The sequence below is a fragment of the Vombatus ursinus genome, unplaced genomic scaffold (assembly GCF_900497805.2).
Source record: "Vombatus ursinus unplaced genomic scaffold, bare-nosed wombat genome assembly UNPS02014772.1, whole genome shotgun sequence".
Classification (NCBI taxonomy): Eukaryota; Metazoa; Chordata; class Mammalia; order Diprotodontia; family Vombatidae; genus Vombatus; species Vombatus ursinus.
Window position 1 is genome coordinate 21,758,041 of NW_020954550.1, and position 15,574 is coordinate 21,773,614.

A 15,574-nucleotide genomic window follows, 5' to 3' on the forward strand; every position below is an offset into this window, starting at 1 on the left:
TCACGAACAGAAATGGAAGGGGTGGGATTGGTGGAAGGGTAGTTCATTCTACTCATGGAGCCTCGAATAAGGTACAAAAGGCTTCCATGACAAGTTTTTCTTAGCTTAACTTCCTATTGTACCAATTCTGCTCTTCCCTGCAGTGGACTTACTTTATGATTAGACCTTAAGTATGTGGAGAATTTAAGAGAATTCTTTCCTGTGAGATTGGGAGGGCAAGGATGATATAGAGGACAAGCTGCTGATCAGAGAATGCTGACTGCCTTTGGTGTTGTGGACTGATACCTCTTTCTCAGAAAAGGGCAAAAGGGCCAAGGTTTGCATTCAAATAAATACTGATCTCTTCCTGATGAAGTGTGCCTTTGAAGAGAATTGAATTTAACCATGTGTGTCTTTTTTTTCCCTTCCCCCACAGCTGCCTTGCCCTTGATTGTTCTAAACTTGGCCAAAATAAAGCCATATCAAAGAGGCTTTTTCTGTAGTGACAACAGCATCAAGTATCCGTACCATGACAGTACCGTCCCATCCCCTCTCCTCTACGCAGTGGGGTTCACTCTGCCTATTTTTTCTGTAAGTAACTAACTCTATAGGTAGTGGTGGGGATGCTGACATGGTGGTGGTGGAGGAGGTATTACGGATTTGGGATGGGGTCTAAGTCCATAGAGCAATTGGTTGAGGAGAATACCCACTCTCACAATTTAATCTGTCAACAGGGAGCCAATTAAGGATCTATAGGATGTTAGAATTAGAAAGGGGCCTTCAGAATCATCTCATCCAAATTTTCTCCTCTGAAATTTAAAGAAATGGAGAGGTCTGGTAGAGACATATTCAAGATAACACAGGTAGTGGCAGAGCCAAGAGACTAGAATTATTTATTTTTGATATGTTTTATTTTTGTTTTTTTTTTTTGTGAAGCCAATATTTTATTAAGGTTTCAATAAACTTACGTAATGGAAACATGTAATTGAAAAAAAAATTTACACTGACCTCATGACCACCAAGCCATTATAATAGTTTACTAACAATAATTGACAAGAGAGTGACTCAGTAAAATAACTTAATCCAGCAGTATAATGAAAACATGGTCAGTAGAAATGAATATGAATATATCTATCTATCTATATGTTCACACAATCAGGGAGCAAGGCACATTATGACATAAGAGCATACATTTATGCAAAAGACAAGACAAAAATATTAAATTTAATTATATCCTTACTAAATTGTGCATATTCTTTTGTATATTGGGTACTTTATAATGCAGTTCCTTTTGTACTCTCTCTCGTGTTTAATATGTGTTTATACATACATGCACACACACACACATATATACATATACATATACATATATATGTGTATGTGTATATATATATATATATATATATATATATATTTATACTTATTTATTTATTTTTGGCAAAGCTTTCCCAGACTGTAGAAGTCAGAGGTTCTAAGAGCCTCCTTCTTCTCCCCCTGAATATGGTTTAAGGGGTTGTGGTGAGGGAGGAGTAGGAAATGGGGGAGGCAATTCCATTTAAAGATAAAAGGTGCAATTTCTTAGAGGTAAACATGAATGTGTTTACATTTAGTACATGCTTTTGCACAGACTAATAACTTTTAATGTGCATCTCTGTACAGAATTCCATTAATGGCTATTAACAAAATGAAGCTGCAAAACCATGGGAAATATTTAACTTACTGCTTGTTTCTTAAGGATTTTTTAAGAGGTAATTTTGATGTGATTATTAAACATGTATATTAAAAAGAAAAAAAACCCAGCAATACAACCCCCTGAACCAGAGTTATGCTCAAACCAGATTAAAATGTAATTGGGAAGTATTTAGCAAAATAAATAAAAATACAGTAGAACAAAAATAATGCTAATAAGTGGTTTTCTATGTCTCTGTGCTTCTATTTGCATTTTGACATCTGTCCTAAAAACCCTTACAGTTGTCTGGGATTGAGAAGAAAGTACTTTTAATTTGAGGAATGCATATAACACCACAGTCTGTTCAGTGGAGAGAATGTAAATAGACGCACTGTCCCCCCCCCCCCCCCCCCCCCCAAGGCCTCACCTGTCTAGTTTGCAGGATGGTCTGACCTTTGATCATGTTAAGTAACTGGAACTTGTCCTCCTTTTAATGAAGGATCCAACACCTTATTCCTTTATTTAAGTCATTGAAGATTGAACAAAGAATCACTGTCCTCTCTTTTTGTTGTTGCCTGTTCTGAGATTTAGAGCTGAAAGTAACCTTTGAGATCATCTAGTCCAACTGTCTCATTTTGCAGGTGAGGTAACTTGCCCTACAAAGAGGGAGAAATTACTTGCCAAGGTTACAGAGGTAGAAACACCTAGCATTCAAGCCCACATCTTCTTACTCCACATCCCCACTCATTCTGTGACACCTCGCTGTTTTGCTGCTGGGGCAGAGGAGAAGAACCTGCTTGGCTGATGAGGGGCCTCTCAGGCCTTATCAGGGTGTAGGGTCTAGGTGCTCGCTGTGACCTTCCCCCAGCATTGACCTCGTGGCATTTCACTCTTTCTTCATATTGTAGTGGCTCAGTGTTGCATTCAAATGGATGTGTGATCTTGTTGATTAGATGGTGCAGGTTATAGCTCATTTAAGCCAGCCCATTCTGTGCCCTCTTGCCCAGTGTTTTTAGTCCTTGGAGGTTCAGGATTAGGGCTACTAATATAGACATTAACTATCCTTTCAGCATGAGAACTGAAAGTAAATACTTTCCTGTTTCATAGCATAGTTTGAGTTTGAGTTCTTTCTCTTCTCTCTCTCTCTCTCTCTTTCTTTCTCTCAGAGCATTCTAAATAAGATCCCCCTGAAATCGATAATATATTGCCTGACGTATATAGTCCCTAGTCTGTTGTGACATTTAAAATGTCTAAAAAAAAGATTTCATGAATATATTATTTACAAATGTTATTGAAGAAGGTATCTTCATTTGATATATTTTAATTTAACCTCATAAATGAAAATTATCTCTGTAATATGGATGTTTTTGCATAAAGTATTGTACTTACATTATCTTAATGCTAAAGGGGAAGGTAAGTATAGTAGGAGATAGAGACAAACTTTTAGTTTTCCAGGGGGTGGTCACAGTATCTTATTCATAGCCACAATGAAAGGCCAGGTGATGGGATTATAGCCTCAGGTGAAAGCCAGAGATTTGGCCATGTGGGAAAGTCCAGGGTTTTTCCTTTCTGGGGTCCAGAACCCAACCCCATCATTCTCCCCTCAAACAAACGGGACCCAAATTCTTTTAGGGTAGGAGATGAAGGTCTTGGCTACTAAAACTGCTTCTTGCCAGCAAGGGGCGTAAAGCTGTCCCTGTCTCAAGGGGGTCCCAAAGAGGTTGACAGGAACTGTTTTAATGAAACTGAAGATGTCTCTGATTTAATTTCAGTTGTTTGGGGGTATTGAATGACTACACAGTCAGGTCAAAACAGTAAGATCTCACACACTTGCATTAATCTTTTACTGACCACTTGCTAGGATTATAGAAATTTACTATAAAAGGATAAAGCAGGTCCTCGATTTAGGGCCCAAATATGACAGAATAAAACAGCTTTAGCTCTGTTTGGATCCAGATAATTCAGTTTTCCAACCATGCAGTGTCAAATCCACCTCACAGCCAGGTGGGTAATATTCCTTATCAAAGGAACATAATGGGGAAACTGAGCCAGGAGGATCCCATCTTGGATTGAGACTGAAATTGTCCTCTCAACTTTTCCTGATGCTGACTTCCCACCAGTATCACATTCTCTCTGAGTAGCTTGTGGCATTTCTCTCAGATGGTGGATTATTGATTATCCATGGATTATGATCCATCAGACAACTCAAAATAAAATCCCTTGAGCTTTTAACCTCAAACAGCAAGTTTCATAGCTTAGGAAAAACTTTTCCAGGATTTACATCTCAAATTTAAATTTGTCCTGGTGTAAAAAGCCAATCATTAGAGATTATTTCTATATACTTGCAAATTCTTAACAAGCCAAACAAGATTTTTGGCAAGTTTTCACATTAAAACAATAATCAACAATAGCCAAATTTATTTTAGCGGTAACCAAATTATGAAAAGTTGCTTGACATAAATTGTTAAATGCATTTCCAAATTACTTTACACAGAGAATCAACATCTCTTAAAAGAGGGTACTTACCCAAGGTTCTTTACCTTGAGCAGGCTGGGTGATGCTTCTAGGCAAAAGTTGCCCCAGGGCCCAGGGCCATTGTAGAGAGTGAATGGAGGGGGGTGGGAAGGGTGAAACTCTCTTCTCCTATGAGAGGTATTAACAAACCCTTTTGACTCAAGGGAAGGGAGTGTGAGAAGGGAGTGACCAGGGTTGTAAGGAGGTGTTTCTTAGATTGTATTGGAACTATGAGTGAAGATGGTTTAAGTATTTTGATGACATTTAAAAGCAGATTTATATAGAAGGAAAAATCATTCAGTGATGAAATATATTGCTAATAATCAAAATTGTAACTCATTTAGTTTCACATGAGCTGTTTTCACTGAATTCTGCTGTGGTTTTCCCTTTTGCTATGGTTTTTTCAACTGACTCATTGGGAAAACATCTGCTCATGAAATCAACTGCTTAAAAAGAGTCTTTAGTGTTAAACAAGTTATTAGTATTAGGGCATGTTATAGAATGCCTCTGATGAGGTTAACTAGTTACACCCTATGGCAAATGGGGCGTGCCTCACTGGAAACCAGATGATTTGGTTGTCTTATTTGCTAAATTCTGTCTCCGTAAATTAGTGGCCTTTATTTGCTGTCTCTTTTATTGCTTTTCCTTAACAACGTTAAAGTGTTTGAAATATAGCCTTCTTTTGTGCTGTCTGAGTAAAAAGTACATCAGGTGTGGACAAAAAAAAAAAGACAACAATCTTTTTCCATGTTTATTAGCACTTTATTGTTTGTAAAATTCTTTCCTCACACCACTTCAGTATTTTAAGTAGTAGTGTTCCCATGTTATAGCTGAGGGAGCCGAGGCTCAGTTTATGTAACCTCTAGGGTTACACTGGTAAGTGGCAGAGTTGGGACTCATCCGTCTTCTGACTTCAACCAGTACTTTTTCTACTGTATCATATTGCCTCCTGTCCAGTAATTAACTGGATCCTGTAGGGGGAAGCCTAATAAGTTCAGCATGTTAATTTTCTCTACCAAAAAAATGTATCCCTTTCCTATTCCCACAGAACTTTTGAGACAATTTCTGAATATTTTGGCTCTGTAATATTCTCTCTCTGTCATGGACAAATGGTGAATTTGGTCACTGCCCTTCGTTTGACCTTAAGAATTTTCCATTGTCAATTGACTTAACTTAAAAGTGAAAATGAGGTAGGGTAGCTTTCCCGTCTCCTTAATGGTATTTTGAAAATGAGTGGAGGAGGCTGTATGTATTCAAGAAACTGGGTTATCTTCCCACAGTGTTGCTTTTCTTGAGGGTTGTTACTAAAAACATGTTTGAAGTGTCCTGCCACAATGATGAAGCTTCTTGCTGTATAAAATCACTGAAAATTACTACAACATGAGTATTTACTTGGGCGAGTGAATATCAGTGTAATTAACTCCATGGAATGGTATTACTTGACTGTGGAGCAAGCATATAATTGCTCAGTCTTCCATATACTTATTTTGATTGTCATTTTGTCTGGAAGGCAGAATTGGGGAAGGAGGAGCAGGAGAAGAGGGGTTAATCAAAATTGTAGGAATTACCTTTTAATTCACAAATAATTTGATGAAACTTTAAATCCAGAAAATGTAAATGCTTTTTATCAATAAGTTATTTTCTTTTGGTGAGCCATGTTTATTGTAGCCACTTATAACTAGAAAAAATGTAACTTGATTCTCATAGGACAGGTCTTATAATTATTCAGTTCTGTGATTAACAAAATATTTATGTGGGTGTACTCACTGGACACTGGTGTTCCTGATAAAGGAACATGACTATCAATTTTTTTTTTTTGGTAATAACACTTAAATTTTCCTGGCTGCCTAGATGAGAATATTTAAGGATTAATTTACAAGTAATTTTTAATGGTAAAGATTTCTGCTAAGATTTAGTACTGGGCCTTTAGAAGTTAAAAATTTTTGTAAAAAATTTTCTGCTTTAAAATATTGTGCTTGTTTTGGTGTAAAGATACATTTAAATTAGGAACTTGAAATGAGAATGGGGAAAAAATTTATCCCAGAAAGTTCTAAAAAAAAAAATTCTAAAACTCATAAAAAAGTTCATAAAAATGCCATCTTAGAACTGCTCCTTTATGTAGGGAGTATAGAGTTAGAAATTCAAACTCCCTTCCCCCCATGACAAAACTTAAGTGAGGCAGACACCTCAAAGTGTCCTGTAAGTTTTGACTACTACCTTATTCAGTAATTGGGAAGTGTATGGCCAAAATAGCCTCCTGGGAGGAGCAATATGTGAAGCTTTTCAGCTGTCCCTTGGAGCCACAAATAGCTTCTCTCACATGCCAATTTACAGGAAAATCACTTAATGTTTTATTGTAGCAAAATCCCTCAGGTCAGGCCTGCGCTTTTCTTGTCTGTCGCTGTGTCTCAACTTTTCCCTTGTTGCTGTTTGCTTTTTTTTTTCCCCCAGAGTCTCCTCTTAAATATATTAAATGGCATTACATTTAAGCCTTTGTATGAAGGTGCAGAGACTGAGGAAGTGAAGAGCTGTGGGTTTGAAAGGATATACTTGGTATCTACAGTATATTTTTCACTGACTTAAGAAAGAAACTGATTCTTTCAGTTTCAGGTCAAGATTCTGTAGTAACAAGAAGACAGAAAGAAGACATGTTGTGATTATTATTTTTGGGATAGAAATTTGCCTTTTGATGTCTGATTTTCTGTCCCTCAACAGAGACAAGTCAGCACAAAGCACAAATGTTGCTTCAGTCTCAAAAGTGGGGTGCCAAATGACTGACACTTTGTCCCTAGGGGTGGGGAGATGGGATTCAGGAAGATACAATGTAGAAGCTCCCTTACATTTCCTTAAATTTCCCTTACATAGGACTGATGGACTGAGATACATAAGACTTAGTTATTTGAATCTTACTGTAAATAACTTTTTTGTGTGTGTGTGAGGCAATCAGGGTTAAGTGACTTGCCCAAGATCACACAGCTAGTATGTGTCAAGTGTTTGATCTGAGGCTGGATTTGAACTCAGGTCCTCCTGACTTCAGGGCTGGTGCTCTATCTACTGCGCCACCTAGCTGCCCCTGTAAATTACTTTTAATCAGATTGTTTTCCTAGATAACATCCTTATTGAGAGAATAGGACTTTTGTTTCTGGAGGAAAAGGGAGATAATTTTGGAACACAGCATACTTAAGAGGATGGTAGAGTTCCTGGAGGACTTTGGGTATCATGAAGATAAGGAGGAAGAGGTATCAAAAGCGAGGTGCCAGAGATCAGCTTTGCATTTTGTAATTTTACCCTTAGTGGCTAAATCATTTACATCACTGTAAATATTATGTTCTCTGTCTATATTTCCAGTCCCTGTTTTTGGAGCTTTGGCATACCCGGGAAATGAGGGGCTGGGTGGTTCTGGGTGCATATGTCATGTTCGTTATGGTGGTACTGAAAGCATTATTTTTCCCCTCTGAACTTGCTTCCTGTTAGAAGTTGGGAGAACTGGTGTGAAGTAGTGTTAAGAGCATTAGACTTGGAGTTGGAAGACTTGGGGTTCTCATTGTACCACTGGCATTCACTGGTTAGTTGTTTTATAGCTTGTCTGACCCTGGGGCAGACAAAAAAGGACCGGTGTCCTTTTCTGTGAAAAAAAGAAAGGATTGGACTGGTGGTCTGGAGTGATGGGGCCAAAATAGCTGAGCTGTTGCCGGGGCTGACTTGTTAGATGATCAACACAACTACTAACCTTTTGCATATGTGCCTGATTGTTGCTTTCTAGATTATGAGAACAAAAGGTGTGAGCTTCCAAACTATTACACATGACCTTGTCCATGTTGCTAAAACAGCAGGTGCACATTTTTCCTATTACAAAATGGATGCTTTAAGACTCTAAAAGGCATGGCTAAAAATGTAACTCATCACTCTGGGGAAGGGTCTTGATTCCCTATATAGCACTCACCTTTTGGATATTCTAGTTTGAACAAAGACTTTCTTTCCAAACCCAAGTCGTTCAGGCCTTGGTTCCCCAAAGTATTTAATAAATTTTTTCCCACGTATATGTGTCTTTTTTGTGCTCTCTTAAACTTTGTGTCATATTTCAATCTTTGAAGTTGGAATCAGAAATCATCTGCAAATTATTTTCTTTCCCTAAATGCTTATTATTAATCTTCTAATATTCAACTGAGGGCTTCTGTTATAATGTTTATTTTCTGGGTCACCATTACCAATTTGTTTTTATTTCCAAGCCATGGATCCATATTCATAAAGGTAGGTTGTCCAGTGTCACCTGATACCATGAATCTTTCAGAAACTCAGTTTTGGAAAAATAAAGATAATAAAAATAAGTTTGAAGGAATGTGTCAGCAAAAATATTAGAGGCCATTATGTGTCTTTGTCCTCTGTAACTTCTTCAGCTTTTTATCTTGACTGACTACCCTCAGGTATAACTCATAGAGGAATTTGTGGCTGCTTAAGAATAGTAACTAATGTAGTAGTAGTCCTTATTTTAAGATTGTATTGATTCAGTTCTTAAATGTATTTATTAAGCTTCTACTGTGTACTAGACACTGTAAATACAAAGAAAGGTAGAAACCTGTCCAACCTCTCATTAAGCTTACAATTAAATGGAGAAGACATCACAAACAACTATGTACTGTCAATCTCTGCAAGAAGGCATTAAGATGAAGGGGGACCAGGAAAATCTTCAGAAGGTGGGATTTTAGCTGAGACCCAAGGAAACCAGGGGGCGGAATATTCCAAGCATGGGAGACAGCCATTGAAAAGTCTGGAGATAGTGTTTTATGTGAGGAAAAACAGTGAGAGAGATGATGAAGGTGAAATTGATAGGCCTTCACATCAGATTGGATATGGTGGAGAGAGATAGGAGTGGAAGATGATACCTAGGTAAACCTAGGTGACAGGTAGGTGGTTGGTGTCCTCTACAGTAATAGGAAATTTAGGAAGAGGAGAGGGTTTGGGGGCTAGTGGTGGGGAAATGAGTTCTGTTGTGAACACATTGAATTTAAGATATCTCTGGGATGGATGCCTAATAGGGGTTAGAAATACGAGTCTCTAGGTTAGAAAAGAGTTTAGGGCTGGATAAATAGATCTGAGAAACATCAACCTAGAGATAATTGAATCCATGGGAGCTGATAAGATCACCAAGTGAAATTGAATTGAGGGAGAAGAGAATTTGGCCCAGGATAGTGATTTTCTTGGGGGGCATGGGGTGTGTACTTACAGTTAGCAGGTAGGACCTGGATGAAGATCCAGCAAAGGAGCCTGAGGAAATTCAGTCAGACAGATAGGTGGACAACCAGGAGACAACAATGTCACAAAAACCTAGTGAGAAGAGAGTATCAAGAAGAGGATGGTCAGCAGTGTCAAGCTGAAGATCAAAGAAGGATGAGGACTGAGAAAAGACCATTAGATTTGGCAATTAAGCAATCATTGGTAACCTTGGACAGAACACTTTTAGCTGAATGATGAAATCAGAAGCTAGATCACAGTTGAATATAGAGTAGGAGGAAAAGTGGAGGCATTCATTTGGTGGCCCTCTCCAGAACTTTAACCTGAACAAGCCGGAATAAGCATCTCCTTTTCTCCTCCAGTTGTCAGGGAAAGATTTAATATATTGATTCATAAAATGGTCACAATTTTTACATCAGTTTTGGTAGTTCAACTGTGGGTGTTAGACTTAGCTACTCTGATCAATACAGTAATTGAAGACAGTTCCAAAGGACTCATGATGAAAAATATTATCTACCTGACCCTTTTTTTTTTTGCAACATAGCTGATATGTAAATGTTTTACATGATTTCACATGTATAATTGCTATCATGTTGCTTGCTTTCTCAATGTTGGGGAGGGGCTAGAAGGAGGGAGAAAATTTAGAATTCAAAATTTAAAAAAATATTAAAGTAACATTTAAAAATGTACTGTTAGAAAAAAAATCATAGGACGCAGAGCCAAGTGACTGGGCTCTTGCCCTTTTACTTAACTAGTTGTGTGACATTAGTTGTCATTTAGCCCTGTTGGACCTTAATTTCCTCAATTTTAAATTTTAAAATGAGAGGTTTGAACTGAATTATTTCTAAAGTCTCTCTGCCTCAAAAACTCAATTGATTCAGAGCAACAAATACTAGCACAATTTTTACCAAACCACTTAAACAATGCTTAGGAAACAAAGGTTACACATGATAAAGGAAATTTTTTAAAAATTTCCCCCTTCTTTATAAAATAAGAATAACAACCTATGACTCAGTTTTGGTCATAAAACCCTTAATTTTGGTGATAAAGTATTGATTCCTGTGTGTGTATTTTAGACAATTTTGTATTACGGGTGTATGGATATGTACATCAGAAAAAAATCTTTATTAGATTACTGTTAATATGGGATTAAATGGGCAGTGCTTCTCTGATCACCATTCAGCTGGATTCTCTTGCATTTTGATAGACAAGATTTACAAAACTTTCATCCTTAGTCCCCATTAGTCCTTTGAATGTGAACATAATAGAATGAAAGTCCAGTTCAAGTGTGTCTAAGTAATGGCCTTGGCAATACAAACATCTTTTGTATATATTGCAAGATACTTTGTATCTCTTTTATTCTACTCTGATTTAGTTTTAGAAAGAGAAATCCTGCTAAAATTCTAGTCAACTGCTGTTTGTTTCTTCCAAACCTTACATTCAGCTGACCTTGTTTAATCTCATATATTACACCCTAATAAACTTGGCATTAGGGAATGTTTGATGTCTTTATTCACATATCTACCAGTATTTTCTCGGAAATTTTTGGGAAAACCTCTTAAAACTCTGTCTTAAAACTTAACTGCTAATATTCTACAATCTATTTCAAAGGTATGACTGTTTCTCACATAGTGAAAATTATCATGTTGCCTTTGATGTGTAACAAAATTAAAGTATACATTTTATTATACATAATTTTTTTTAAAGAGTCCTCTCATTTCTCTGTTATGTTGGTATTCCAGTCTTCAATTGGTTTTGCCTTATTTAAATGAAACTCTGTCCTGAAACAGTTTAATTTGGGTCTCCCTTGTAGCATCTCCCAAAGCTTTCAAAGACCCTTGGTTACTTTTTAGGCTTCCCAGGTTGTTAATTTTTCCCTTTTTCAAAAAAAAAAAAAAAAGAAGTACCTCATTCTAAAGCGATCAGAAAAACTAGTTTGGGAGAGGCTGATTTTTTGGGTGGAATTTCATTGTAAGGAGTTTGGTGCCCTTTTTGGAGGATTTAATCCTTGTTGCGTCTGGGATAAGATCTTCATTCGGTCCACTCAGCAAACATATTCAGTGCCTCTTCATTCATCAATTTAAATAAGAATGTATTAAAACTGCCTGCTGTGTTCAAGACACTGTGTTAGGACCTAGGGATATAAAGACTTGATGAAAAACAGTAAGTTTTTACTTCCTGTAAGACAGCCTTTGCAGTGCTTACAAAGAACATTTGCACAGATAATTTGAGGAAGGAGAAAGGACAACATTTTTTATTCAGAGCATTTTGTTGGATGAAGAACAAGACCTCAAATATGTGTCATTTGTGGTGGACTATTTCATACTTAGGTGTCTGGATTTATATGGACTTTTCTTGGTGCTTAAGAATTCTTTTGATCTCAGTGCTCCATTTACCTACCTGGAAGGGAAATTTTTCTTGGAGCATTTTGGTTTTGTTTGTGTTTAAAACATTTTTTTAATGACACTAACTATCCTGTTGTGGCTTTACTTTTCAGCTTTCATTTGTACTTCATACATAGGAATCTGATGGTTGGACTTATTTGCACCAGCTTTCTTGTCATTCGGAATTTTTAAGTGCTTGCTTTGTGCCAGGTGCTGTGCTGAGCTCTGAGGATACAAACTGGAGGAGATGGTCCTCTACCTGGAGAAGCCCACACAGAGGAAAGCTGCAGTTCTGATAGAAAGGCCTGGAAGTTCTCAGGATATAGGTGCATAGCAAGGCCTAAAGATCCTTAGGGTACACGGGCAAGTCACCTGGCAGTGCCCTAGGGTCTGGCAGCCTGGTTTCAGGGCAGAAAGTAAAGCTTCAGAGGACAAGCTTCAGGTATGGCAGATAGTAGACCCTCTGGGGCTTCCATCTTTGTTGAAGGACTGTAGTTGGTTACTAGGTGGTAAAAGAGAGGAAATCTGAGTAGAAATTCTCCCTTACTAGTGATCCTGAGCAAGTCATGTAGTAGCCTCACCTGTAAAATGTAGAAGGGCCTCTAAGGTCCCTTCCAGCTTTAAATCTGTGATCCTATAACTTGCTCCTCATTTAAAGGGTGTGAGTAACCATGTTTGCTCTACAGCACAGGAGCCCTAGATGGGCTCATCCTCCCACATTACAAGAGTGGACATGAGGGCATTCTGAGTTTCCTTGTGCTGAGTAGGGATGAAAGATTGTGTCCAATCCAGGAGAAGGGAACAGAAAGGAAAGAAGACTTTGGAAGGAGGATGAGGGAGTGAGTGCTCAGCTACTGTCTGCTTGAGGTGATGAGATCCTTCTAAGAGATTTGTTTGAAGCAGACTTGAAACTATTATCAGAGGCAATCTGGCAAAAAGTTTACTAGCAGTAACTACAGTGGAATATAATAATTATACCTAGATTCTATTAAAAAAAGTGAAGTGTAACAGTAGGTCAGACTTTTACAGTGCTTTATGGTTATAAAGCACTTGACATTGATTATTTAATTTGAGCCTTAATGCAGTCTTGTGAGTTAGGTATTTATTTTTATTTTACAGATGAGGGGACTGAAGCTAAAGGGTTATGATTTTCTGGAAACTTCAAAGTAATTCAATTCAATAAACATTTGTTAAGTGCTTCCTGTGTCCCAGGCACTGTGCTAAAGGGATTTTGGAAATAATAATGATAATAATAATGTAGCATTATATAGCACCTAACGTGCCAGGAACTGTGCTAAGTGCCTTACAATTGAAATAATAATTTCAATAATCTGATCTTCACAACAACCATGGGAGGTGGGTGCTATTATTATCCTCTTTTTTTGGTTGAGGAAACTGAGTCAAACAGGTTAAGTGACTTGGCCAAGGTCATATAGCTAAACTTGTAAATTCCTGAGGCCAGATTTGAACTCAGGTCTTTCTGAATCCAGGCTTAGTCTTCTACCCACCTGCCTTAGGTTATATTCCCTGCTTACTTCTGAACAAATGGGAAAAATATTTTCTTCTAATTTAGGGGAGATCAGCCTTTCTAGCTTTAAATCCTATGGCATAGGACTTTGATTTCCAGGTATTTGTGCCTTCCTCATGGGGACAGAGGAGAAAAAGGTGAATTAAAGTGCCTGAAAATTAGATAAAGACATGTTGAATATTATTTCTCCATTCCTCCACCTCCTCACCTCCCACTTTCTTCCTGTCATGGTGAGTGGAAGAGGGGAAGATTAGAAAAAGCTTTTGGCTATGGGTAAAGATAGAGGAGGATGAGTTTCAACAAGATTTTTTTTGAATTTTAATATTTTTTTCCCAATTACATGTCAAAAACAATTTTTAACCTTTTTTTTAAACAATTTTTGAGTTTTAAATTCTTTTCCACTCTCCCTCTCCCTTCTTTGAGAAGGCAAGCAATTTAATAAAGGTTATGTGTGCAGTCATGTAAAACATTTCAGTATTACTCATGTTGTGAAAGAAAACACAGAAAAAAACCCCAAGAAAAGTGAAGAAAGTAAAATAACAATATGCTTTGATCTGCAATTCAGATTCCATCAGTTCTTTCTCTGGAGTTGGATAGCATTTTTCATTATAAGTCCTTCAGAATTGTCTTGGATCTTATATTGCTGGGAATGGCTAAGTCATTCACAGTTGATCAATATTGCTGTTACTGTGTACGGTGTTCTCCTGGTTTTGTTCATTTCACTTTGCATCAGTTCGTGTATGTCTTTCCAGATTTTTCTGAAAGCATCCTGGTCATCATTTCTTTATAACACAATAGTTTCCCGTCACAATCATATACAGCAACTTGTTCAGCCATTTCCAAATTGATAGTGTTCAAGAGCTTTTTTCACATAAGTTTCTTTGTGATTGCCTGTTGACAATGGGCAATTTTCAACAAATATTTATCTAACTCCTCTTACTCTATTCAGCAGAAAGCTAAGTCAGAAATGGAAGGAGTTGAGATACCCTTTATGCATTGTAGGGATGAAAGAAAGATTGAATAAATTAGCAGAGATGTGTATACCTTTGTTTTATTTCAGAGTGACTTGTTAATTAATCTTTGAAGGGACAAGTAAAATATAAGCTTCCTGAAGAGAAGGAATTTTTTCATTTTTTGTGTTTTTTACCCCTAACCTAGTACAATGCCATGCAAGTATTAGGCACTTACATATTTAAATACGATTAAAATGCATAGTTCCTAACTTTTTCTGATTTTGTTATGTGTTCATTAGCTTTCATATGTTTACTATCCTTCATCTTTTGCTAGTTCTGGGTGCTCCCATGCTTTTAGGTGGTCTGACTGTTCCTTTTGGAACTGATTTTGATCCACTTCCTGTTTTTCAAATCATAGACTAGTGTATGAAGTGAAATGTCATAAGTATCTTACAACAAAAATGTTTACAGCTTTATTTTACTGTCTAAAAATAAGGACAGAAATAAGCAGAACATTGGCACTTTTTTTTTTTTGCACCCTCACCTTGTGACTTCAAAAATAGCTCAAATTCAAAAATAGGCACCAGGAATGTATTTGGGTTATAATTTAATTATTGAAATATATAAATAAAAGTAAACTTTAAAGATTATGAATATAGTGTGGGAATGGACTGGCTTGGGAGGTGATGGATTTTCTTTCACTGGCGGTCTTCAATCGAAGGCGGGCCAGATGACCATTTCTTGGAGATTTTTGGTTGGATCTAGATCTGAGACCCTTTTCAACTCTAAGGTTGTGTGGAATGCTGACATTTTAGTTTAGTGTTTTTTTTGTTTGTTTTTGTTTGTTTGTTTGTTTTTTTAAAGAGGGAGTAGGGAAGGCACTTCAAAGCAGTCTCTTGACCAGCCATTTTGTGCCTCTGGGTTTCCACATAATCCTCTGTATTCATACATAATGTAGGGTGTATATGCATGCAAACATAATTTTAACTAGCTAAAATATGGGAAGGTAAATGTGCTTCAAAAAAGTTAGAGTGAAAGAATCTTTAAATTGGCAGGATCTCATAAGTAAATCAATGATGAATTCCAAGGCTAAATGATAGGTATAATTTTGTATAATTCATGTTGTTGCTAGTCTCTCTTGGGGGAGAAGATTGGTCCAATAGTCTGGGTTTTGGTGGCAGAGGATCCCCTCTCTGTCACTTACTTTCCTATTTGGCCTTAAATAGTTATCCAAACGATGCGTGAGATGTGGGAGATGCATAAAAAGGCAGAAAGGCAGTTCTCAAGGTCCCACTGTAATGGAGGAGACACTGCA

At 37.2% G+C, this 15,574-nt stretch overlaps 1 protein-coding gene across 3 annotated transcripts in view; it reads left to right on the forward strand.

The window, feature by feature from the left end:
• The window catches only part of PLPP1 (phospholipid phosphatase 1), a 112,439-nt gene that overhangs the window by 36,543 nt on the left and 60,322 nt on the right, over window positions 1–15,574 (forward strand). The window contains exon 2 of one of the 3 annotated variants that reach the window (XM_027863424.1): window positions 416–570. The exons of the other annotated variants lie outside the window; for them this stretch is intronic. Within the exon in view, the coding sequence (XP_027719225.1) occupies window positions 416–570 (155 nt within the window). The remainder of the gene's footprint in view (window positions 1–415; window positions 571–15,574) is intronic. 3 annotated transcript variants of the gene reach the window in all.